We start from the raw sequence: 27,429 nt of genomic DNA on the forward strand, positions 1-27,429 counted from the left end.
GAATACAGAAACAGTTTTCACCTCATCAAAAAGATCACAGGTTCTGAAGGGAGGACCCCTCTCTGACACAAAGCCAGCAAATGCCATTCCATTGAGGACTTTGGTTAGAAAGTCATTCTCAATTAAGCCTCGCTGGCCCAAGAAGGCTGCCTGCAGCAAAGACAGAAAGAAATGCAACTTTTAAAATCAGCATCAAAATTACAATTATAACTGTTAAGCGTTTTCACCAGCCTATCAGCTTATACTAGTGTAAGTGGTACTTTCTCATTCAATTTTTTACTGTACATAGTATCTTTTTATACCTAAATTCTGAACTGGAAATTTGATGCACACATTTTTAAAATCTCACAGGTAATAAAAGAGAAAACTAGTACCTTCAAGCAAGTTTCCAAAATTCTACAGTGATTCCTCAAATGTTTATTTGTATTACATTTCAACGTTAACTTTGTTGCATATTTCTGTCCTGTCCCTGCAATTAGTCCTACTAAAACACACTGATATTGTGCTAAGCCAGAATGATGTGCTTATCACATGCAGATCATTTTATTTACATTTTTCAACTTCACCACTTGTTCAGAAGGCAGGCTTTGTGGGATCAACAACATGGCACAAAGGAATACCATAAATACACAGAGCTGCTCCTCCTTTACCTTATGGAAGTGGATGACAGGCTCAGCATGGATTCTGATCAGCTGCAGACACGACCGGTAGCCTTGGAAAAGCTGAGCAAACAGCCTGAGGAAGATTGCTCTCACCTCTTTGTCCTGGAAGCAGTAATTGAATATGCTGTCAAAACATCCTTCATTTCTCCACACTTTGTATGAATCTGCATGAGAAATGCCTACAGATTCATGAGTGCAGCACATGGAGGATATTTGTACAGCTCTCATACAATGGCTGGGGCTGGAAGGGACCTTAAAGACTGTTGGAACACTGAAGCTTGGAAATTTTGAACTTCCTGTGCTTTCTGGAACTGACCCCCAAAAGAACACTGCTTTTGACCTGAAGCCTTGCAGAAGGCTTCCAAAATTTGAGTGATGGAGTTGGAGTCACTGCTGTGTGGTTTGAATAGAAGTGTGTAATATCACATGGTGAAGGGTTTGGAATTTGGGGTTTTAGAATACAGTAATAGGAATGGGACAAGATGGAGGTTTTGGGGCATTGCCTTTTTCTTCCTTCTTGCTCCTTCTTCTTGGCTTTAGGTAGTAGTTTTTGGTTGGATGGAAAGTGCTGCACTGCAGGTCACAGGTGTTTGGTCATTGGGTCAAAAGTAGAAATAATATAGGTATTAGCTTTGCACGGTTTGGCTTTAAAAGCCCTTGTAATGAGCAAGATCCAGCTCCATTTTTTTCACTTTTAGCTTGTTAGCTAGAGGTGCTGTAGCACTCACTGTGCTAAGGATAAGAATTAATAAACAGCTGAGTCCAAACACAAAACTTCTTCTCTCGTGCTTCAACCCCAACTCTGACTGAAGGCAGAGGAAAAAAGAAGACACACTCCAATAAAAAAAGTCTCTAATAAAAGACCACCAGGTTCTCCTGCCCTGTGCTCAGATGGCCCCAGCAGATTCTGTACACAGCCACCCCTCAGCCCTGCAGCACAGGCTCTGGGCAAAGCCAGGGAGGCTGAGGGGTTATGTCATCAACCACAGGAATGAGCTGCCATGAGAGAAACCTGATACAAATAAAGGAAAAAAGCTATTTTAGACTGAATTTATTCCCTCAAATAAGTGTGGCTTTGAAGCACTACAGAAGCAGTGTCTTCAGAGTAGGCAGGGGAATAACAGGAGCTGCTGTAATAACATAATAATAATATTATTTTATAATAATATTATTATAAAATAATAATATATGTAATAAAAGGAGCCCTGCTGCTGCTGGCCCTGGAGAATCCAGGCTTGGAGCATCCCACTACAGCTCCAGCTGCAGCTCTGCCAGGTGAGCACACTGCTCCAGGTGTGCCCAGAGACCTGCCTGGGACTCTTCCAACTCACATCTTCACTTGCCAACCTTCTGCCACCAAAAAGTACTTTTAAAAGTTTAAAACAGTAGGTCTTTAAAGTCCTGCTTTATGTATTCGAGTAAAAGTGGGCTTACATACACACCAGCAGATAAATGGAAATGATGTGAACAGCTGGGGCAGTGACATCTCCACCTGGCCCAGGTGCCACTAAAGACTGACATCAAATCCTGGGCCACCCTCACAGGCATGTCAAAAAACCTGAGGTCCCAAAAACTGCTTTATGGCCTCAGGTTTTATGGTGTTATGTTACAAACTCTGATTTTAAATGTTACACACAGCAAAGAATGTTTACTACCAGGTAACCAGCACATCAGGTAATTAACAAGCAAATATTACAAGTAAATTATGTAACTTATTTTTAAAGAGAAAATGACTATAAAAGATTATATGAAGCTGGAATATTGGAGAATTTTACTAGATGGCTGTTTATTCTTCACTGGAACATGATCAATGTTGCTCTATTTTTAACTTAAATTTTGTATGGCTCACTTCACTGACATATGTGCTCATTTTCTGCTGCTCTCTAGGGTTTTAGCAGGTGCATTTGTACCCTGACTTTTTTGACTACTTGAAAACAGTGTAATTTCTTTCAGATTTAACAAAATTCTTATTTATATTAATTTGAGACTTCCCTATTCAAAGGGAGATCTTAGCTGAATTCTTCCATTAGTTTAGATGAAGTCTGGATGACATTCCCTGTCTTCAGCAATGGAAAAATCCCAATCTTAAAGCATGAAATAAGTATAACAAATATATTGTACCACCTAAGAGTTCACATTTTCAAGTATATCTACACAAAAAGCTCCAATGTGTGTTGTTAAACTGAACTGGATTTTGGATTTTATAAAACTTCTAACCCATCAGAATGCTTTTAAAGGGCAAAATGCATTTATTTGCTCCACCAATAATACTACATATGGAAAAGCAAACACAAATTCACATGAAAGGAAGCTGGTCTAAAATGTCAACAGTTTTCCACTTATGAAAGTCAGACACAGAAAATAACACAGGAATCTTACCAGCATTTTGGAGTGTGATAAAGCTGTTCGTGGGGGAGGGAATGCATAATCTGCTGTTTCCAAATCAGGATGCAAAACCTAGAGAATTTTGAAAACATAATCTTTTTTCCTTCATTTTGCTGAGAAAAACTTAACTTTTTTTTCCTTTCTTAAATTAATATTCACTGATATTGAGTACCTCGAGTCATAAATTGAGTTAAACTGAGAAGACTGTATGGAAATAAAGATGGAATTAACTTCTCAGCTTCAAGTTTCTATATGTGAGTTAGTTATCAAAAACTCCTATCACAGTCCATGAAACTGATCAATACCATTAGGGATTTTAGAGTCAATTCAGCTGAACCAGATTAACACACTAAAAATTCTTCTGTTAAGATAAGATTTGCTCAGAAGCTTCCAAATCAGGTGATTCCTAACTTATTATAATGACAGCAAAAAGACACTGAAGTACTTATTATGGCAACTCCCTAATGTAGAATCCATCATTCCTAAATTCTGAAATAGGGGCATCACAAATAAACTTTAAAGGGTTATTAATAATTTGTTAAATTTCAAGAAAATGTACAGTTGAAATGAATGGATAAACACAGAAAGGCAGCAGAACTGAGCAGCAATAATGCTGCTCAAACACTCTTATTAAAAATCATTATGAAGGGAAAATCTCAACCTCTTGAACAGTGAAAAGACATTTTACATTCCCATTACTGATGATATTACCTTGAACTACAGAGAATAAACTCCTCTAAAAGCAGGAATATTGCAAGAATCATTTTATTAAATCTCATTTCCAGTGTGCTTGAAAGCTTAATATTGAAATTTTTCATTCTTTACAAACAGGTGAGAGGGTGAAAAGCAGGGATTTTATCCAAACATACCAGAGAAAGTGCCATCTGAGTCTGGTGTAGCAGTGGCTCTGGCAGCTGGGACAGATGAATACATTCAGGAATTTTAATTGTTCCTCCATCCAGGTCTGCTATGATTACATCTAACTGTAAGGGACAAATAGCAGCAGTACAAGTGCATACAGTGAGTATAGCTTAAAAAAATCACAACAGTTCAAATTTCTGCACAATGATCTGCATTAATTAAAAAAAAAACCCAAATTTTTAAAACAGTACCAACTTTGTACAGAATGCTTTTAGAGGAAATACTCCAAATACTTCCTATTACTGAATCTAGCCCTGAAAAATGAAATTGAACCAAAGAAAATGAAATTAGACCAAACTTTCAAAAGTGACTTTTGTTTCTGGATGTTCCATGTCTGTGTTCAGAGACATGAGATATCTACTAGGCTGTTTGCAAAGGAACACAGTGAGGGCAACTAGAAGTAAAATTTCAAGTTTCTAAGCACCTCTTGTAATCCTGGTTCATCTTCTCCAAGCTGAGAAGCTTAAAAAGGGTAAAATAAAATACTTTAAATACTTTAAAAGGGTAAAATAAAACAATTGAGTATACACTTGAAAATCCTAAGTGAATTGCTCAGACTCAGGACAAATAAATGACAAAGGCAGAAATGGATCCATTCCTTCCCCTCCTGCACTACAATCAAATAATTTCCCTCTACCTGACAGCCTCAATGTATTTACAAAAAAAAAAAAAAAGTTTTTTCTCCTTTTTCTTCTCCTGACTGCTTTGCCTTTCTTTCTTCCAGTAATATTTGGAATATATGTGGATTATTCACACAGACACCTCCAGAGCACTCAGAAAGGCTCTGCAGCTGAACTGGCTTGGGTTGCAGTGCAGGATGTGAGCAGGGCTGTGTGCTCTATCCCAGCTGTTCACCCAGCTGTTGCAGTGTTCTTTATCTTGCCCACAGCCCATCCTCCCTCCAGGAGATCTCTCCTGTTCATGGCCATGCAGTCCCAGGGCAGGGCTGATCAAATTCCATCATCCCATTGGGAGATGCTCCAGCCAGGGCAGGAGCCGAGCATTTCCTACCCAGATCAAAGGGGAGATTTGGAACAGCAGAGCAGCCTTTTCCCACTGCATCCCAGAGGAAAACCAGAGCCTTGCACATCATCCCTGCAGCTTTGGAGGAAAACTGCACCTTGTGCAGGAGCCCTGCTCCAGCAGAACCACATCTGTCACTGCAGGAGGATGCAGCCACCATGGAATGGGACTGCACCAACCCTGACTGACTGACGGGCTGTCAGGTTGGATTCTCACTCTGCCAATGTTTTGTTGTTCTGCATTACTGTATTCTTATTTTATTTTTAATTTTCCTGGTAAAGAACTGTAATTCCTATTCCCGTATCTTTGCCTGAGAGATCCTTAATTTCAAAATTATAATAATTTGGAGGGAGGGGGTTTACATTGTCCATTTCAAGAGAGGCTCCTGCCTTCCTTAGCAGCCACCTGCCTTTCAAACAGGACAAACACCCAACAGGCCCTGTGACTGTGAGTGGGCACAAATTACTCACGAGCTCATGAATGTCATTGCGAAAAACTGAATGCACCCCAATGATGAAAGGTGTTGGGGAGCTGAGAACCTCCAGTAGCTGTGCAGGAAGAATTGGAATATAGGGATAACTGTGAAAAGAAGAAATGAAATAGAATAAAAGATTCTGACTATCCTCTCACATAAGTTTTTTCTTTAAAAAAAGAAAATCAGGGATGGTAAAGTTATAGATAATACATTCATTTTAAAAACATTATTAGTTTTGGCCATATACCTACACTTCAGACTTTTGTAAAGTATCATTAATATGAAGTCTCTAAAGGAAATATTTTGTTTTCATATTTTATTTCAACATTATGCACAGAACACTATTTCAGGTATTGTTTACTTGGTGTGACAATTTAAAAAACTCTGTGTTCATCAAAACAACATCAAGAGCTGGATCTAAATTGATCAATGCATTTCTACACCTAATTTACAGTTATTAAACATTTACATTCATTACTAATTCAACATTAAGAAACATATTCCAAAATTCAATTTCCAGTTTTTCTTATTCTATATTATAATGAAACCAATCTCTGAAATATTTTAAATAAAACAAGCTATTAAAATACAAGCATAGTTCGAAAGACATGACTCAGAATTCGATGTCTTCTTCTTGAAAAACCCAAATTGATTGACATTAATTTTCCATTTCAAAATTCTGGATGCACCTGTGACTTTTTGGAGAGGATCAGTTTGTTGATTTAAATCCATTCTCTGATGGACACTTCTCAGTAACTTAGAACTGATACACACTAATGGAGCTGCTATCTTCTGGATTGTGAGCAGGGTTTCTGCCCTACATTTGCAGGTGGAATATTTCTGAATTGTTTCCACTGCCACAATGTGACCAGATTTTTATAAATGATGTGTACACACTAGGATTTGCATATACCATCATTAATAGCTTTGCTTAATTGAACAAATAGAGCAAAACACCTTTTGTTTGGGACAAACAATAAATGTAGTTTGTTTTTGTAATAAATTACATCTGTATTTGTAATAAAAGCTATTAAATCAGTTCTAAAATTATTTAAGGATTTCAAAGAATCCAACCTTAACTCACCTGTATTTGAGGGGAAACATCAAAGACTCGAGAGCCCTACAGGCATCACTGAGCCTTTGGAAACTTGCTGAGTGAAAGAGAACCTTATTTTCTGTAAGCACGGCACAGAATAAGCTGAGTACATTTTGGATTCCTTAAAAAAATAAAATAACGAGAATGAATTTTTTGGCATGATGTTACAATTCTAAATTTCTCAAAAAACATATGATAAACACATGAATTGCCAAGTTCCAAGCTTTTCTACCTTTTATTTGACTAGTGCAGCTTCCTTCTGTTTTTCAGGTTGCCAAAATACTACGTGAATGTATTTCTACATTTCAGATACACTGTATTACATCTCCTTTCCAATACCACTTGCAAGGATTTCCACTTCTCAGCACAAATCCCAGCAATGCTTAATAATGACTTCAAACAGAATTATGTGCATCTTCTGCACAGCCTTCTGTGTATCCAGTACTCAATTCTGGTCACTGATCCAGGCTTAACTTCTAAACCTCTTTGTAATCTCCAAGCAGGGGGAAAAAAAAAATAAAATCATCCTGCCAAGTTGCAAAGAAAATGAAAAGATTCCTGGTGAATACATTCATACCTCATCCATGGAGAGCATTCTAGGAGTCAGGAGGTTAAAAGAGGGCAGTAAGAGAGTATTCATCATTAGAAAGATACTTAAAGGAAGATCTGAATGTTTAAAAAAGCCCCACTAGATTTAGGGTAAGACTCATGAATCAGATGATGCTTTTGGGGCTTTTTAAAGACAGTACAACTTACCAAAGAGACAAAGCCACGTGCTTTCAGGGAAAACCAAAAATATATTTCCTTTAAAAAAAAAAGAGTCCCATCCTGAAAAGCAGACATGCCTGACACATGTGAGATATGCTGAAATTTATGAAATTTCCTGAAATATGCTGGAATGTATGATGTTTCCCTGGGGACATGGATTGTGTTATCAGTAAGACAGCCTGTATTACCTTCCCAAAGCTGCTGCTTATCTTGCAATAATGTCCCCAAAAAGAAGTGAGAGCCACTATATTCATATCATAATTAACACTTTGGATGTTTTAAAGTAATTTTTATTACATGTTTTGACAAATCTTTTTTCTTCCATAATGTATGCAAATTTTCATGGCTGGAGTAAAGCTCAGCTCATAAACACAGTGGGACAAGGATTTGGAGAGGGTTGCTTAGAAAAAGAAAATTTAACTCTCAGGATGAAAAAGTCAAACAATAACATAAGAGCTTGGGTTCCCAACTCCATCCTCCAAGGGTCCTACAGAAATCACACAACCCAAGGCTTGAGAGGAATGAGGACAGAGGGCTTTGTTACAAGGCTGAGTAAATTACTGTTGTAAATGTTTGCTATTATTAGTAGTGGTATAATTAATATTGTGCTAGTAGAAAACAAACTATTTGTAACACACAAGGTAAGGATGATGATAAAAACTCCCAATTTGTTTGTGAATGAAACAGAAGCCAGGAGTGAATGGTTAGAAGGTAACTGGAAATAATGTCCTTTCTGGTGTGTATGCACAAGGGATATGAATATATTTGAACACAAGATTAGAAAATGCTGCCTGCTTGAAAAAAAATCTCGGTAAAAATTTAAAAACTCAGACTGCCCCATTTATGCAAATCCGTCCTTGTTCATTTCCCAGAAAATTGTGAAGAATATTTTGGAGTATACTTTTTGTTTCAAACTAAGTTTTTGTTTTCAACTGGGCTTCTCACTCCATTCCACACCAAAGATCTTAAGACATCTAGGAATACATATTTTCAAACATCTGACAATTTTTTTCCTACAATCAGGTAGAAAGTTTCTCAAACAGTGCTCTAAAAACCTGTAATGTTTTGGCATGTATTACTGAGGAAAATAATATAAAGAAACCTCACAAACATTCAAAACATTTGGTACAATGAAATCCTCTAAAAAAGCTCTTCCTGTCATCAAAATACCTATAATTGAAAACTCTTGAAAGAGATGGTTTTCCATTCTGCACATCTTAAAACCCAAATCTGAGTTATGGAAGGTAAGAGTTCTAAAATATTTTCTGGATGTCACTGACTTCCAACTTTGTTTTGGAAAGAATTAGAAAATTCATTTACTGATGCAGAAGATTCAACTGAAACCAAGCTGTGACAAAAACCAGCCTTTTTAGCTGTATGATATTATTTTGCTGTTTATTATGATGATTCAAGAGTCTAGAAGGAGTATTTTAATTCTAACACCTTTGAAAGTCATAAAACTTATCCAGTATCAGCATTTTAAATTTCAGATCTTTCAGAATACAGGCTTCCTCTCCTGACACCAGAACAATCTGCAGTTCTCCAGAGTACATAATAACTGAACACTTTTGCAAAAATTTTACTAACAAAAAATGGAAATGGAGGGGAAATCAGAATTTTGCTTATGTAGAAAGAGGACACCTGCAAGTACTTCACAGTATTCAGAGTGGTTGTAGATCTCTCTTAGGGATTAGTCAAATGATACACTTCTGTACAAATAATAAAGATAATTTTCATGTTCCTGCATGTTAAACTGTATTAAGAGTTAAGTGTATTAAGTGTTAAACTGTATGGCTGTCTGATTTTTATCTATTTTTACCACTGTAAGAAATGGATTTTGTCAGCATCTTCAATTTACAGGAAGTTCTGGGTGTCCAGTCAATGAAACACAAAGTTTATTTCAATTACTTAGCACTGATGGTATGGTTTGTGAGGCTTTCATAGTTTCACTAGGGAAATTAAGTCTGGTTTTGCTGCATTTTAGTGGCTACAGATCAAGCTTCAGTTTGTACTCCACAAAGGCATTTGTCAGAGCATCTTAATCAGCACCAATAGGAGCTGATATTTAAATGACTACTTTCAGCAACTATTTCCCACAGATAAACTTGATGTCCCACAGCAGAATACAAACTGCAAACATGTTTTCATTACATTCTGGGAGTTGGTCTCCCAGATGTTCACTGCATTCTAGCTGGCCATGGAAGGTGAATTTGAAGTGTTTATTGTGATTTAAATGCACTTGATGTAGCCCCAGCTGTGCTGAGCTAGAGAAAACCACTGCTTTATTTTTAGAACTTATGGAAGAGACCAGACTTGAGAGCACCTAACACACTTGGACAATAAATCCCAGGCAAACAAATCCCACTGACTGCAAAGCTTGTAGAGTTTCTTTGTACCAGTATTTTCCTTCTCTCTCCCTCTTTCTCTCCTCCAACACTTTGTATAAAATACAGAAAAATATAAAATACATAATATAAATGCAGTGTGCAATATAGATAGCTAATCTAGAATTTCCTCATTTTCAAGATGATAGCCACTAATTCAATACAAAAATTATTGCTCCACACATACTTTGAAATGTATCTTTTCAGGAATATCAGCAGTATAATGACTGCGAGGGAAACTTTCATCTGATAAAATCAAACAAATCATAAATAGTAGGACTTTTGATTACTTTCCTTTTCTAAACCATTGAAGCCATTGATTAAATTGTCTGAGGAAGCCACCAAGGTGTTGTTTCAAGTTGTTTACTGAAAACAAGGCACTCCAAATAACAGCCTGAGCCCAATTTCCTCGTGTCTGGCTGTAACCTTGAACCCTGTGCTGCTCTGCAGACTCCACACTGCATCCGATGCTCATTTGTCAGGGCATAAATAGACAACATGAAAAACAACAAACAAGTTGATTTTTACAGATTACTCTGTTGCAGTCTACAGACAGACATCCTGTAAAATATTATACATACGCTGGAAAATTTTGAATGGAGGCTTCCTGACCTTCACTGTTTTCAAGTATTTAAAGAATCTGTAATTTGTACTAAATTATCTGACATCCTACATCAACAAATGTATCATACTGTCTGCTTCCTGTTGTTCTAGAATTTAAGCACTTATTTAAGCATGATTAAAAAAAAAACCACCAAGCACCAAGTCTACTTGACAAGTTACTGTCTTGTGCATTGGATGAAATCAGAATATTACCACTTGCTTCTTCAGACTTTTGTAAAGAGTTAGACACATGGATTCAGAAACTCAACGAGTTGAATACATTATTATGCCAATATGCCATTCTTGAATTACTGGACACAAGAAAAAGCTTAATAGACAAAATAATCCATAACTTAGCCAGACTAATCCAGGAAATGGGTCAACAAAGCCTGAAAAGCCTTTCTGAAAGGCCACTGGAGACTGCATAGTACAAGTTCTGTGCCAGGCAGTGTCAAGCTCTAAAGATAACTAGGAAAAGAGTAGAGAAAAACAAAACTCTTTTCATATTTATTTTTAGATGTGGCTGCATAACTCTGCTAATGATCAAAACAAAAGCTTAGCTAGTAAATAAGAGGCAACAACTGTACTCAATACTCACACAGGTAATCTGTGCCAAATTGCATTGATTTGTCCACCCAAAATTCACACAGCATCTCCAATCAACTGCACAGAGTGAAACCCAAACGATGGCTACGTCACTCATCCTGGGATCAATCTGCATTTAGGAAATCATGCAGGTCTGTTATGAAGGCAGGACTGCACAGCCATGATTGAATCCCAGCCAAGCTTGCTCACAAATGGGGAGCAATCTGGCTGTGCCAGCAGAGAGCTTTGGGAGGGTTCATTTATCCTGATTTTTGGCTGGGAAACAGAGACATGAGTCAGATGAGTGCCCCAGGATTTTAGCTTATTTAGGCTTTGTCAGACCCAGGAGGAAGAGAAGCAATCCTTACATGGAGCCTTCAGCTGAGATGCCCTCAAAGAACCCAGCATTTCATGAATTCATCCCCAGGTCTGAGCCCACAGAAGGAAACACAGGTGTGACATACACTACTGAAGCCAAGCTCCATTGTTTGAGATGCATTTTTGCTTTGGGAATTGGACTGAAGGCAGTTCAGAATCTGAACCACGAATTCTGCATGTTTGTAAGAAGGGTGGAATGAAGGCTTCCCTACAAACTGTCTGGGAAGGGTGGAAGAGGAAACAGGACCATATAGAAAGATTCTGGGATAAACACCACTGAGACCAACTGATCATTAAAAGCTATCAAAGAGACTGTGAAAATGAGGAGATATATATAAAAAAGATGTCTTCAGCTGATGGATAAATAACCCTACAGTTATCACTCCCCCAAAGTTCAGCAGTATCCACTCTGTTCTGTCCACACTGAGCCAAGCAGATGGTTGTTCTCTAAACCCTAAATGACACAGGCACAAAGAAACTGGGATTAAGCACAGCACATGATCTGCTCAGGAAAACTGTCAGTCTGTCTGTCATTTGCATGTTGATATCACTCCATTATTGCCAATTTTCTTAAACCCCTCTGCAGACCTGCCTAAAGAAGCAGCAAAAACCCTTTGGCTTTCTTGAGCCTCCAAACACAACTCTGCCAATACACTGAGTGAACACAACCACTGATTTTCTTTTTTTTCAGACAATGATAAAGCTAAATACAATTTTTAATAGAAGATTTAGATAAGGTTTCCATCCCCAAAAAAGATAAGTGCAATGCCATTTCTTATGTGTATTTTAAAGTTTTCCATACCCAAAGGGAGATTGATAAACTCAAGATTAATATGACTGTGTTAAATGTATTTTCTTGACAAAGCAGGAAAGACATAGGAAGGTAAACCAGACAAATAACCCTTTCATATACAGAAAGTATTCACGTGGCAGGGAGGTAAATGCCAATTTCATGTGAAGGCAGTAAGCTGAATTATACAAATATACAAACATAACCTGCATTACCAGTTAAAAGTTTGCTAATGATTGTATGTCTGGCCCATATAAACAGGTTATGTTTGATAGATGTGACAAAAAAGAGATTTATTTAAGGAGAAGAAATCAGATATGAGACTAATATTTTTTCCTAGAGGGAAGGTAGCAAGCACTATTTCTAAATATTGAACTGTTAACTAGCAAATTAAACCAGGTTTTGTTCTCCTACTGTGTGTCTCTAGATGCAGGCAGGTGTTAAGATTTGAGTGATAGTCTATTCTGCTGAAATATGGTTTAATTTCTTGTCTGATTTCACATCTCATCTTCTGCTTAGTCATTCAGTTATCTAGAAAGGTAATTAAAATAGGATGCTATTTGTTTTGCATATTATTCCCAAAAATGTCTACTATTCCAACCCTGAAAATATCATAAAGGTAAGCAGTAATCCTGTATAATTACTGGTAATCTGTGTACTAATTGCTGATTACCTGTATAGGATATAGAATTTCTGTGCAACCCTCATAGGTCCACACTAACAGAAACTCAATGAAATTCTGTAAAAGAATTTTGGGTGGACTGGGATAATGGACACACACCAATGAATTGGTGCCCAATTGCCATGAGCAGAGGTGGGAGAGAGCTCCTGAAAGATTCCCATGCTTCTAGAAATTTTTACAGGTGATTTTCTGTCATTCATTTTTTAGAATTGCCCTTTCAAGAATGATGATTTTATTGTTTGAACCAAATGTTTTGTGAAACCTTTTTTCCCATATACATCAAAAGATATATCATAAAAATAAGTACACGTTATAAAAATTATTTATAGCAGTTTGATTAGCCAAAATTATCTCTTTGTGTTCTAATAGCAAATCTAAAATTGAGATTTGAGAAATTATTTGGAACTGCTGATGTATTTAAATAATCAAAAACAGAGCAGTTTACCATCCCTCCAAATTGATTCATAGATGGTGGAAAGTAAAGGAGAACTCTGTTCAGCCACCAACAGATATTTTAAATTGATTTAAATTTTTTTAGCAACCTAATTTGTTTTTTAAGATATCATCATTGGTCTGGATTCACTTAAAGCAGAAGAAGTGTTCTTTAACAAAGCAATTCAGAGTGAGGGTAATACCAGCAGGATCCTTAGAAAGTAAATGTCTAAGAATGAGAAGAGTATTGTCTTTCTTGAAATGTACACAGGAAAAATGGTCAAGGATACACAAGGGACTGCAAACATACCTGTTTCCTGTCTCAGGACTACAAAGTCTTTCTCAAGGAACATTCCTACAGAAGCATTACATGAACATAACCAAATAAATGCAAAGCCAACAAGAACAGAAGTGGCTGATCAGGATATTCTGTAGGAGCAATCCTCAGCCACTGTTGGCTGATATTTATGGAGCATAAAAGGACAAATATTCAATTGAAGAAACTGTGTAACAGTGTAAACATGAAAAAATTTTTAAAAATCACTTTATTTAAAGATCATGCTTAGATTCTCTTCAAAACATTTAGGAAACTTCAAAAATTTTTTGTCAAATTCTCTGAGATTTTCCTGACCTCCTGAGACAGTGATACTTCAGCCCAAAATGCAACTAAAGAGCAAAAGTTCAAATGAGAATTCACCAGACCTAATATATGGAAGTAAAGGTCTATAGAACTGTTTTTCTTTTCCTCTCACCACAACAATTAACACTGAAGTTTAGAAATTGCAGTTTTGCAAGTTCGCATGATTTGACAGCCATCAAGCCTGCTTCGAAATAAAAAGTTCTGCCTGCACTTATACCAGCAAAAATAGAAAGAAAAGCAATCTGTTCCCAGTAGGATCCCTTTCAGTATTTTCTATAAGCACAGACAAGGTTATTTTGCATATTTTTGAAATTTGTTTTTTTATTTATTAGACATTTTCTTTTTGGACCTTATATTTTCCTCATCTCCAAAAACCAGTAATTTGTTTACACTCTTCTGTGTAAACTGTGTTTTCTGAAGTTCTGCTCTAAATAGAAAATAACTCTTCTTCTCAAATATCTCAAAACGAATTTTCACCTAATAAATGAATTTCACTGAATTGTTATAATGCAAACTGTAATATATAATTTTTTCCTCTTATTTGAAATGTTTCCTTTTATAAAAAGCTCATTAACTACAGCACTTGCTCAAACACACAGCTTCAAGTTTATTTACTTAGGCCAGACAACTTCGCTTTCTCAGATTTACAATTTGCTTAAAATAAACTATTGCACAGTTTGTCTCATTAAAACAGGAATACAAGTTCACAGTGGATGTAAGTGAGCATGTTATATTGTGTGCTTTGCTGTGCTGAAAAACACTGAGCACTGCAAGAAATATTGTGTGTAAGAACTACAGTGCCTCCAGCTCATTCCAGACTCCTGGCAGCTGCCAGCACTGACCAAGCCCCCAGGGTATCACAGTGTCCAACAAGCAGAAACAGAGCAGGATGTGCTGCAGGAACAGTCTGGCATTACCTGGCTGGGAGCTGCCCTGATGGCTCCCCCTGACAGGGATGCTGCTGCTTTCCTCACACTGCAGCAAAGCTGCCAGGAGTGAGGGAGTTCAGGCTGGCAGAGGGATGGGTCTGCTCTCAGTGCAGCACTTGGCCATCAGGCTGATTGAACCACAGCATAAAACCACAACACGTGGGACTCTCCCTCCTTCCACCCTCCAAACATTTTCTGTTAACTTGGTGAGATCAAACTGCTCAGCACAGCTGAGTCAAGCCCCATGTCAGCAAAGCAGATGGGGCAGAGCTGTGCAACTGGGACTGGACATTCCAGACAGGATCATCTGCTTGGCACCTCGTGCTGCTGGGGAAATGAAGCCTCAGTGACTGTCCACAAAGTGCCTCTACTTGGAAGTGCAGAAGAGTCCCTATAAAAAACTCACTATGACAATGTCCCTTTATTTCTAACAGCATCTAAAAGAACACTTTCCTTTTGTTCTGTTCTTGCAGCAGTAAGGCCCCATTAGCAGTAAATGCCACATCAAATCCCTTCATAAGCTATTTGTTCTTTGATGAACTACACAAATCTACTTGGAAAGCCTGAATGGTAAATTCTCTTTGGCTGGGTTATGGAGCTAATTGCAGCTCACCAGCCAGTGGGATATAAACTGAAACTAGAGCATAGGCCAACAGCATCCACTCATGTGATGCCAGGTCCCATAGGCTGGAGAGTACACAATTTTTTAAGATCAAACACTGATTAGAAGTGTATATACTTCAATCAAATAGTCCTCATTTAATTGCACATGCTGCTAAAAACCAACAAAAGTTATGTATATTCCCATCACAGGATACATGATGTTTCATGGAAAGGAAAGAAATTGAGTGAGTTGGGTGAGAAGTTTGTAAACAACCTGAGAGAGTAAAAAAAGTTCTGGTTCATATCACTGAAATCTCATAACAAAGATAAGATGTGGAAAGAGCACCACATTGACCCTTACTGCATCTCCCTGTTATAGATATTAATGTACTGAAAATGCCTGCATTTGGACTCTTCATATGCTCTGCAGATTAAATCTCTCATTGCTTGGCTGCCCTACATAATGAAATATTAAAATATTCTTGCTGTATGTCAAAGACACCAGGATTTTCTTAGTCAACAAGTATAAGCCAGCTCACGTGCTGACTGTGCAATGACCCTTTCATAATGTCTCCCAGCCATACAAGTACACATATATATTCATCAGGAATGTCTTTTCCCATTTATACAGTAATTTGGTATTGTCATCTGTTGGCATAAAATACATTACATGAGAGGCTGAACATTTTATCTCCCCTAAACCAGAATTAAAATAATGAGAAGTTATTTTATTACAGAAAGCATTACTCAAAGTGTCAACAAACCAAAGTCAAAAGCAAAAATTCTGGGTATTTTAATATATCCTGGATTTAGAAATATGGGACTGAAGGGTCTATAAACAGTGAAAGAGTCCAGCCTTTTCCCATCATGGCTATATCAGACAACCCCACATAAATCAAGCTTCATCTTAAATGTACTGATAATGCTTTGCATTACTATTCCAAAACAGAAGGTGCTTCAGTATTTTTCTCATCCTACAATCAGAAATTATCTTTTAACTTCCAACTCATGATTTTTTTGTATGAGACTGTCCTTGGTGCTCACCTGTTTCTGTGCCTTGTGATTTCTCCCTAACAAATGTAAAAAGCAGCAAATGGCAAATACATATGGTCTATGATACAGAATAAACCAAAAAGATAAAGTAAAACAGAAAATCCTAACACTGTTCAAAAAGCAGCCTCTAGAAGCCAGTATGACCTATAACATGACCAACAATTTAAATATTCATTTCAGACTCTACTTTACCTTGGGATTTATGTTTTCTAAAGGAACCTACACTTTTTAAGCAGTAGGGCTATTTTTACTCTCATTCAGAATAAAAATGTAAAGCATAGCATGTCCTACAAGTATTGTGAGTTTTTAAAAAATAGCTACCACAAAAATAAACTCATAATTCGGTTTTTCTCCTTTTGATTCAACAGGTATTTTCTAATTATCACAGTAAGGTTATACTGTTTATGTTACTCTATAGGCTGGACACTTTCACTGCTCATAGCTCCAGTAGCTCACATTGTAATTTCTGAGGCAGGGTGTTGGGTGTTTCCAATAGAACATTGGAAAGATATTTAACAGATGAAGTCAGCTTTAGTGCAGAACACAGAAACTGATCAGTGTTACTATTTTAAAATCAAGAAAAGAATACAAATTTTAAAATCTTGTTCCCTTCCCCAGAATCAAATCATACCAGGAAATTGTGGAGCACGATTTCATCTCTTGTGGGATTTATAAAGCTTGATGTTTAGCATCAGAGGGAACCAAACTTACTGTGAAGAACTAATACCAAAGTAACAGCTCAAGACTTTCCCAAGGTAAGCAGTGAAAACTGAAGAACCAGCAGCTGCCAGGGACCAGCATGTCCAGAACAGAGGGCAGAGTGTGGAGAAGCAGGGCAGGGGCAGTGCCCTGACCAAGGCACCTGGAGAAGATGAGCTGGGCAGGGGTGGTGACAACCAGCCCAGAGCTGGGACAGCCACACAAAGCCACAGACATGAGTCAGGGAGCCAGGCTGGCACGGCCACGCGTCCTGGGGTGACTCTGTCATGCTGAATTGGATCCCCAATTGTCTGCTTAGCCCAGAAACAAGTTTTGTACCTTTAAGGTTGGATGTGAGAGTGAAGGGGGGGAAGGAGAAGCGGTGGAATGTCGGAGGATGTTGTTTTCAAAACACAGAAATCCGAGTTTCATCGCTTTGTCTCCTGGACTGTGTCACCGAGGTGGACAGAGAGAGAGAGAGCTCTGCTTTGCTTTTAGTTAGTTTTTGACTAACTGAAGCAGAGAAGTTCCCTGAATAGTTTTTTTTCCTTTTTCCTGGAATTATTTGAACCTGCTGTGGACTGGGGGTCCAGGGGGAAGCACCAGGAGCTTTCACCTGTGGCCACCGGGGCCTGGCCTGGGCATTTTCCAGTGCCAGAGGGACTGAGAAGAGACTGAGCTGAGCCACCACCACAGGAGAGAGACTTTCTGAATTTGTCATCTCCTCAGAGCACTGAGAGGTTTTCTTGTTCAGTATTGTTCATTTTTTGTGCTGGGCAGTGCTTTCCCTGTTGAATAAACAGGTTTTTTCCACTTCTGAGGAAATGTCTTCCCTAACGATCGAGGGAGAGCCTGCTCGGGTTTGCTTCTTGGGGGGACCCTTTGGAGGTTTTCTCCCAAATCTGCCCTAAACCAGGACACCAGGTCAGTCACAGTGACCACAAGGCAAGTGCAGGCCACGAGCAGGACCCAGACCGAGGCAGGTGAGCAGCCCATGGCTGAGGATGCATGGCTGGCACAAAAATCACGGCTTGGGCAGGCCCTGGGGGCACAGGCTGAGCTTAGGGCCAGCAGCCAAGCAAAGAGGCCAGGGAGCCTCTCCTGTTCCCATGTTCCACACAGCTCTTCTGTGGACACACACACACGTTTAGAGAGCTGGGGAATCACAGCCTGGGAATTCTTTCCAGGCCTGGATTTCTCCTGACTCTCAGCTCCATTCCCAGGCTGACAAGCTGACTGCAGCTTCAGTTAGGGAGGAGTCTCCCAGGGTGACAACATGGTGACAAACAGAGTGGAATTCATCACCAACATTAACCCCTGGTGTCTTTCCCGTGGGACACATCCTGAGGTGCTGTCCCAAGGATGTTTTTCCCAATTGTCCCATGAGCTCCTGTCCTGTCCTGGCTGCACTGACACGCTTTAAATCCGAGCTGTCTGTACAATAAAGTTGGGCTTTTTCCCCTTTTTTTCCTCTCTCTTTTTAGTGCAGTGACCACACTCTTCCCTCTGTGCAGCTGTGCCCAGCAGTGCTGGCCCCCAGCACAGCCCAGAGCCATGAAATCGGCTTCCAACAGAAATCCAGCTTGTAAGAACCAAGGACAGAGCCTGCTCAACTCTCAGCCTATGCACAGATTTCTTCTGAGAGCAGAACATCTGCTGTATGAACCATCCTAAAATGTGGTTTTCACCAGTTAACCAAAGCTGTAAAGTGCAAGCCTGTCAGTTTAAAATCCCTTGGCACACACAAATATCTACTTCCCAACAGAGCACGAGCAGCACACCTCAATTAAAATAATGCTGCTGCAATTAAGATCTTGTCCAAACAAATTTTTGAACACAAAATAATTACAGTATATTCGTTATATATAAAAAAAACCCCTAAACCTCCATCATTCATTAGTTTCTAGCAGATCTGAAACATTTCTTTTACTTCTGTACACTTGAATACACAGCTCCAAAAAATTCTCAACAGGTATGACAGTTAAAATATGATCCCATCATAATGTTTTGACTGGATTTATCACCAAACAGCAGTAACAGGGTTTGGCTCCACGACTGTTTAAACCAACAAAAACCATCTCTATATCTCTATCAGTGTCACTCCATGGAAACATGGAAAATAATTCACTTCTCTTGGCTTGCTTGTTGTGGTTTAATTATTTATTTTTAAGCAGCTCTCTGTGGTATCAGAGAAGTATCTGCTCTGATGCAAAAGAAAGACAAGAACATGCAAGCAGGGCAAAAGGACAGAGAACACTCTGAACTTCTCAGTCCCAAGTCACAGAGTTGAAATTTGGAATTGAATATCCACATTAAGAAAATACATCAATGCTGGAGTGGAGCATTTTAAAGTGCTTGTACTGAAGTACTTCCCTGTTTAGCAATTCTGCCATCACCACAAACATCTGCCCTAGTATTTATATTTTGTGCAACTGTAATAATCTTTAGAAGTTTAATCAATCAATCACTTTTGAGATCTGGAATTACAGATATTTAATGACACTGCAGTCTTCAACTACACTACATTATTTTTAAGAACTCTTTTTTTTGGAGGCCTCATATACTGTCTAATGGTACACACACAACTTCTAGCTAAAAATATTTTAAGACACATGAAAAGACTGAAGGATAATGATGTTTAATCCAAGCAACCTGGCTCCACCTACCATGACCGTTCATGTTTGTGTTATTCCACCTATTTAATCTCTATTCAGCCCTGGATTCTAAAGCACCCTTACACCTTGTGTCTTCTCAGTAGAATTTCTTAAGACATTCTTAGTAAATTCTAAGCAGAATTTACTTAAGTGTCATTTTCACCACTTAAAAAAACTACTTTTCTTTTTAACACAAAGTCAGGCCGATTTTACTGAAAATACTTGAGTGGTGAATTTAAGATCTGAGGAGGAAAACAAGCACAAGCAAACAAAACAGAACAGGGGAAATAAGGACATAGGAAAACAGACCTGATATGAGACTAAACAAGAAGGAAAGGAAGGAAAACTCTTTTGTCTTTGATTAAGTATTTGGAAAGGAGAGAGAAATTCCTCATGAAAATAAATTTTCATAATTGCTCTACTCAGCTTAGGAGTGTGATTCATGCTACCAGTCCTTGAAATGTGCAAAAATCAAAAGTGCTGGCTAAACCTTAGGTTTTTGGTTTGCTCCTTAGGTCACTAATTTTTTTCCCTGCTTCTATTGAAAAAAAAAAAAAGCTACCTCTTGGGGAGATGGAGGTGTATGTCTCAGATTCAAAGGATTGAGTACATCACTGCTGAATACTCATATGGAGAAGGCAAGCAGGGTTGGAGTCTGGAGAAAAGAGCTTAAGGCAGAAACTTAGGAATGCACAGTTAATGCAGTGAGACAGGAGAGAAATATAACCTAAATATAACCTAAATATAACCTAAATATAACCTAAATCTCCTCTGAGCCTGAAGAAAGCTACTGCATTTTGGAGCTTCTATAGATATCTGCCATCTTACTTACAAACAAGAAATAGAAGAGTACTGAAAATCTTCTTGCTACCACGCATAATTTTTAAAAGTAACTTTATGATTCCTGTTTTTTCACCTAATCCTTTGTTGATTAAATAATTTCTAGTGATCCAGCTACAGGCCTGGTTTTTGTCACACTATTCCTATATATTAGGTTTTCTCAGATTAAAAAAAAAAAAAAAAAGAAGGTATGATTTAAAATGTCAAACACTGCTGTTCCTTATTACTAAGCTTAAAACCTTTGGGGATATTTTTCCCAACTGTAGTTTAACGCCTAAGCACAAATAAGGTCTGTTTCCAGATATGCTGTGCACTTGGTAATACAGGGAGGGTCATCTCCTGACATGGTGTTATCCTGCCAAGCACAAAAAGCATGATGAGGCTACTATTGCACAATATTGCTCAAAATAAATGTTGAAATTACTTTTGTATCTATTCATAGCGATCCATGTTGTCTTGCTGCCCACCTTCCTCCAAGAAAGAGCTATTTTTAAAAAGGTGATTTATGCAGTTCACAAATATTTTTCTAGCTACTCTTCAATTTTCTATTAGTAATGGAGATGATAGGATGAAGTGACTTGTACTAGCAGAGGAATAACTGAACGTGCCATTATTTGACAAATGGTCAATATTTGTGTCCTGAACACGAGATTGGATGGGATAACAGCTGCCACTAAAGAAATGAACAGCAGTAGAAAGCTTTAGCCCAGGTTGTAGAGACAAATACACATTAAGCAAACAGGAAAGAGAAACAGAGCAAGTGTGAATATTGTTCCAAAAAGCACAACAACTTCTGACAAGTTCAGCTGTGATCTCCAGCAGAAAGAATTAGGTCTTATCTTAGGAAAATAAACTTTCTCAAAGGGATGAGCCAGTAGGTCCTACCACACTCTTCTGGATTCACTGCCTTTAACTCTTCATAAGACTACATAAAAGGGGACAAAAAATAGGAATTTATTTTAAACAGTCTGTTCATATTTCCTGGTCCTTCTTTTGCAGTTAACAACCATTGCAAACAGGCACGTGTGGCTGTATTAACAACTCTTTTTTTAGTAAATCTAAACAGAAACTTGGACTTAACAAGCCTTGGCACCAGGAACATGATGACAGCCCACCACCTACATGGGAATGGAATTTTGTGCTGTTCTGGAAAGTGAGGTACACTATGAAAACACAAACATTTTCTAATTTGTGTCCTTTGAGACACAAGATAATTCTACCATTGTGCTGTACCCCAGACACTTAGATACATCAACTGACAACTGAGGCACATATGGGAAGACACCTAAACAACCTCCCCAAAACACAAAGAAACAAAAAAAATCAGTGGTCAGAAAAAGGAGGTGGGGAAAGCAGCCTTTTACAAAGTGTTCAAAAAAATCTACCTGCCAAATTATTTGCACACTCCTTAACTAATACAAGGCCCATTCCCAGGCAACCATACCACACCAAAGAATAGGGAGACACAAAAAGAGGGCCTACACAAAGCTATTCCTGATAGTTCTTATTGTCCTGTAAAAGACAAAGTTCTGCTACAACAGAAAATCCAGGAGCTTGCAGGATCCCTTTCAGGCAAACAGGCTGCAAGCCTGTGAGCTTCTCGTGGCAAGATTTGCCAAGTTTTATAACCATGCACTTCCTTCAGGCCAGCTGAAGCACCACTAACTAGAAAAGTGAGCAGTGAGTTTTCATTACTTATCTCCCTTCCTCTCCCTCTCCTGCTGATCTTCCCATCCTCGTGTGCACTGGGACTGGGGAGTGCAGCTGGTGAACACGCGCTGACTGACTCACGCTTCTTACAAGGCACCAAACAGCAAGGCAGGCAGAACCTCCAAACATTTACTGGAAACCAGGAGGAGAAAATAAAGCAGAAGTGCAGCAAAATCACAGAAAACAGACAGCAAGAAGGCTAATGGACTATGGGAAAAGAAGGAGGAGTGGTAGGCAAAGAGTAAATTTGGGGTATAAATATTGGATATAGGAAAGTGTACGGGAGCTAATAAGGAATGACACGAATTCAAAACATAAAGGATTTTTGAGTGCTAGCACAACAATCTAGTCCTGGTTAAACTCCAAACTCTTCAGCACTCTGCTACAGTAGATTTAGGAATTTACATGACAACCATCTGTATATATTAATCCCCTAATACCACGTGGTTAACAATTAAATTAAACCGTATGTGTTTGAAAGAAATGTTAAATTCTCCCATGAAAGTTTTATTATTCCTTTCTATACACGAGAGGAATTTAAAAAACTTGCCCTGCAAAACATGCTCTCAGTAAGTCAAGAGGAAAAGATGGTCCTCAGTTTTCTATATATTTACATTCCCACTCCATCTTCATGGCTTTCCTCTGTAAATCTGATGCATACAATGACTTGTCCTCGTTTTCCTCAGCCTGATCCTGTGACAAAACACCCCAATCCTGATTTGCCATACAAAATCCAGGTGCCAAAAGACAGGGTAATTATCTAAGAACTTACTGCAAGCCTCACTTTCTTTGACATTTTCTGAACTGAGCATTTATAGCAACCTTCACTAGAACTGATTAAAAAACTGCCTCAAATTAGTTATTACATACCCTATACTTACAGAACCAACACCATACTTGGTGTGTGTGTGTTACCTTGGTGTAACCTGCTCTACTTATGGTACCTCACACCACATTTTCTATCTTCAGAAAAGGGGAAAAATTGTTAGGCCTGTCCATATTCAAAACATTGCCTGCAATCTGATCAGAGCAATCATAATGAATCTTGACATAATAAGCCAAGTAAAACCTCACTGTGATGAAGTTAAGCAGCACCTATATACCATGTTAGCCATAATTCCTCCTTTATTTAAAGTGCTATTAAAAAATATTTAGATCTTCTTTTTGGAATAACATTCTTTTTGGAAAGATACAAATGAATCATCCTAGTAGGAGATGGCATTGAGGTTCATCAGATCTGATACTGCTTTTTGTAATATAAGCTTAGTGCTCTTCACTATTGTTTTTCTGGTTTCCATCCATTCTGACTGTCTGATTGAGAGAAGAATGGATGACAACAAATATCCTGAGGCCATCTGGTTGCTTGAGAGTAAAACTGAGGTTCACAGATTCAGAAAATATTAATTGTGCCCTTATCCACTACTGCTACAAGTTTATGATTCAAAGTCACTTCCCAAACCAAAGGAATGAAGACTGTGTCAGGATTTAATGGCAGACAAGATCAGCACTGAGGTACCCAGGGAACAGTGATGCAAGGTTGTAATTGCAATGAACAAGTAAACATTTGATGAGGATTGAGTCAGGGCATCTTCTTGAAAGATTGGGAGTAACAGATAATAACAGAAATATATGAACTTTTTGGTCACACCAGCTTTATTCCAAACCTCCCTGGCTTTTTTTGGAGTTTGTACAGTATCCAAGGGGAGTGGAGCAGGGAATCTTTCTGCATGAATGTTTTTGTGATTACACAGGGGCCATGCTCACTTCTGCCCCCAGTAACTTACAGATACTACATGGTGGGATTGGACTTGATGACCTTCAAGGGTTCCTTCCAAGCCAAACAATTCCATGAATCTCTAATACTGGAGATTAAACTTACCACAGACAGGCTGCACAAAAATGTTCTCTGAATGTCTGATTAGGGGGTAAAAGCACAGTTAGTCATCCTTTCATTTGAAAGGAATTAATATTTACCATGCAGCTTTCTTGGCACATGATTGGAATTGAATTAGAACAGAGAATATCTCATTTTATAATTTAGAAAAATAATTTTTTTCAGAGCAAACCTAGACATACCCAGTTGCTGAAAGAGAAGAGCCACACTGGTGCCTGTAACAGGAAGGCTATCGTGCAGAGGAGTCTGTATCAGCTGTCGGTCTCCAGCTCCCAAAGAAAACAATTTCTGTAGAAAGAATTTTTTTAATTGAATTTATATAGAATGAACAAGCTGTCATCATATAGCTAAGTGATTCATACTGCAAAAAATATTTATTTTGTATAATGAAATTGAAAGTCAAGTAGAGATCTGAAATATAACTTGGGGACAGTGATGTGTCTCTGAATGATAATGGCTCCCTTGCATTTGCATTGACTTAGTTAAATAGTTATGGCTTTGAAGGCAGTTAATAGCACATTTCTATCAATACAATAAAAAAACCTCCCAGGGAAAAAAGAAAAGATTTAAAACCCATTTAAAATCCATCTGAATTTGAGAAAAATGTGCAGTATTACTAACTGAATTTCTTTGCTATCTACCATCCTCATGCATGTATTAGTATGAACACACTTGTCACATATGGGAATTAAAGAGGACACTTGTGCTATTCCTGTGTTCCTGCTCTGCACATTAAAGCAGAATTACAACTTCAGTTACCTTTCCAGCACAAGAACATACCTCCCTTGAGGGAGGCAGGAAATGGGAGTGAAAGGAGTGCACACATCACATCCTAAGCAGCACTGCAATTGCAAAATACCCTTGTGAGAAAATCCACATGGCATTCAAGCACTGAGTGATGCCAAGCAGCTCCCTCTAACCAGACCCCCATGGGCTGGGGGGCATTCCTGTGGGTAAATCTTCACTCTGTATGGCAGCAATGGAGGCAGGTAGCAAGCCCTGGCTGCTGCACAGCAGGTATTTAAAACCAAAAATCTCCCCAATAAACCCAAAGCAGTCTCTGAGCTGTAGCAGAGATGCTCTGCCCCAGCACTTCAATAACCCATCTCAGAGCTGACTGCTTCTGGAAATAAATGCCACCAGAGTGCTCCCACTCTAAGGTATATAATTCACTATAATTCACTATAATTCACTATAATTCACCTTCAGCCCTGGAAGCATAAGGCTTAAGAGAGAAAAGAGAAACACTTAATCTCTGATTTAAATGCCAGTTTGGCAGTAGCAAACTTAAGCTGGAAATGAGTGAGCATTTTATTTGAAGAGAGAAAGCAGAAGGAAGAACAACCAGAGGAGCACGACTTTTCCTTCTTCTAACAGAGCAAACAGCCACTGAGAAAAGCTGCATTTATGGACCAGAAAAAAAAGGAGAGGATAGAAGCAGAGCCAGAAGTTCAAGTGGATCACCAAAACCAAAAATATGAGGCTCAAATACCACTGGAAAAGAGGGTTTCTGATGAGGAGATAAAATCTGATTACCCTCCTTGAAAACCAAAAGCCTAGGATAGAAAAAACAGAGATGTGGTGGCCTGGAGAGCAGTAAGGCAGAGCTTGACTGAGCTGCCAGGACATTCTGACACTTTCTGCACCAAGAGAAATTCCACAGCAGCCAAAACTGCTGGAAAAACCAGCACAGAAAAGCTCTGGGAAAACCAGAACAGAATTAGGGAATTGTAAGATTTCAAGAGGATTGGAAATCCATAGGTTGGGTGGGAAGCTGTGTGTGTAAATTGACTCTAAAATTGCCATTTGCACGTGTAGTTTTCTGGTGTGCCTCATCATAAGGATCATAATTTCCCATCAGTGTCACAGCATAAAGCAAAAACCAAACACAGAAGACTCAAGTGGCTTATCAAAACTCCACAAATGTATAGGAACAATTTGTAAAAAGTAAATCAAGAAACAAACCTGACTTTCTGCTCACAGAAAGTACAAGTGAAAAGCAGAAAAAAGTCTATTCATTAGAAAACTTTATTTTAAGTTTTGAATGCATGGGCTATTCGCAATATTTAATTCCTCTGAAGAAATAACATTTGAGTTACTATTTAGCATTTAAAAAACAAATTATGAACATAGAAATTTAAATGAGTTATCAAAGAAATGACCAGTGGAATCCTGAGCTCCATCAAGAAAACAACATGCACAAATGAACTGATATCAAGGTTATGTTAGAAAATGGCAAAGAAAAAAGCCTTTAAAAAAATTTCTCTAGCAAGCAAAAATATTCCTGAACACTTTATTATTTAAAAACTAAACTTATACAAACTGCTTAATTTGTTAATGTGCCCTGTAAAAGCCAACTCAGTGACAAAATTAACCCTTTGACCTTATCCTGGAATGGAATTTTTGCTGTCTTTAGAAGACAGGCCACAGGGAAAGCACTCACAGGCCACAGGGAAAGCACTCAGCTGAACTATGATCTCTTTTTCTTCAAAAATATCTCAAGAATTTATTTTTTGTTTTCTTCATAAATTCAATTAACTGGAAAAATACTCTTTTACCCCCCCCTACCCCTCCCCATTTACCTGAGACCCTCCAGAGGCAGGGACAAGGCAGGAGCACAGATTTGCAATGAGAGTCTCCAGTGACACATTCAGGCTGTCCACATACACGGTGTAGATCAAGCCAAGGCAAGCCTAGAAAGGTTGACAAAATACATCAGACTGCAATAAAGGCAAGGAAGATGGCAAATTATTCAAAGATCTATGTGTATAATCTTAAAATAAATTAATTCTTTGTGCAGTGAAATACTCTCCAACCAAAGTAATTTTGCCACAGAGGCAATAATTGATTTTAAAAAATTAGCTTGGCTTACTTACAAGGGATGTATGTTATTTTTCAAAGAAATTCTAGGCATAATATTTTTGCTTTGCTTGCTACAGAAGTGTTTAGTTATAAGTTACTGCTAAAAATGATAAAAAACAACACAGATTCATCTGTGCTTTCAACTCCAATGGATTCAAACCTGTCTGGTTTCCAGAGCAGAACCCTGATTAATTAATGAACTTCTGAGGCTCATTTTAAGACCAGTATCAATCACTAACAACTCCATAAGTTATTTAACTGAAATTCTTTATTTTATCAATGTAAATATATTTTATATTAATAGTCTATTAACATTTCAGAATATTTTATTAATGGATCCATTTTTGATTGAGAAATCATA

General features: G+C 38.2%; 1 protein-coding gene across 7 annotated transcripts in view; it reads right to left on the reverse strand.

The window, feature by feature from the left end:
• SBF2 (SET binding factor 2) overlaps positions 1-27,429 on the reverse strand; it is a 231,263-nt gene that overhangs the window by 94,310 nt on the left and 109,524 nt on the right. For all 7 annotated transcript variants that reach the window (XM_088175608.1, XM_014876284.2, XM_014876287.2 and 4 more), the window contains 8 exons: positions 26,789-26,899; positions 24,389-24,494; positions 6,551-6,683; positions 5,462-5,570; positions 3,917-4,030; positions 3,042-3,119; positions 651-764; positions 22-150 (listed from right to left, as the gene is read on the reverse strand). In XM_088175608.1, coding sequence (XP_088031734.1) covers positions 22-150; positions 651-764; positions 3,042-3,119; positions 3,917-4,030; positions 5,462-5,570; positions 6,551-6,683; positions 24,389-24,494; positions 26,789-26,899 — 894 coding nt within the window. The remainder of the gene's footprint in view (positions 1-21; positions 151-650; positions 765-3,041; positions 3,120-3,916; positions 4,031-5,461; positions 5,571-6,550; positions 6,684-24,388; positions 24,495-26,788; positions 26,900-27,429) is intronic.

This window comes from Sturnus vulgaris, chromosome 18 (assembly GCF_052056855.1).
Source record: "Sturnus vulgaris isolate bStuVul1 chromosome 18, bStuVul1.hap1, whole genome shotgun sequence".
Classification (NCBI taxonomy): Eukaryota; Metazoa; Chordata; class Aves; order Passeriformes; family Sturnidae; genus Sturnus; species Sturnus vulgaris.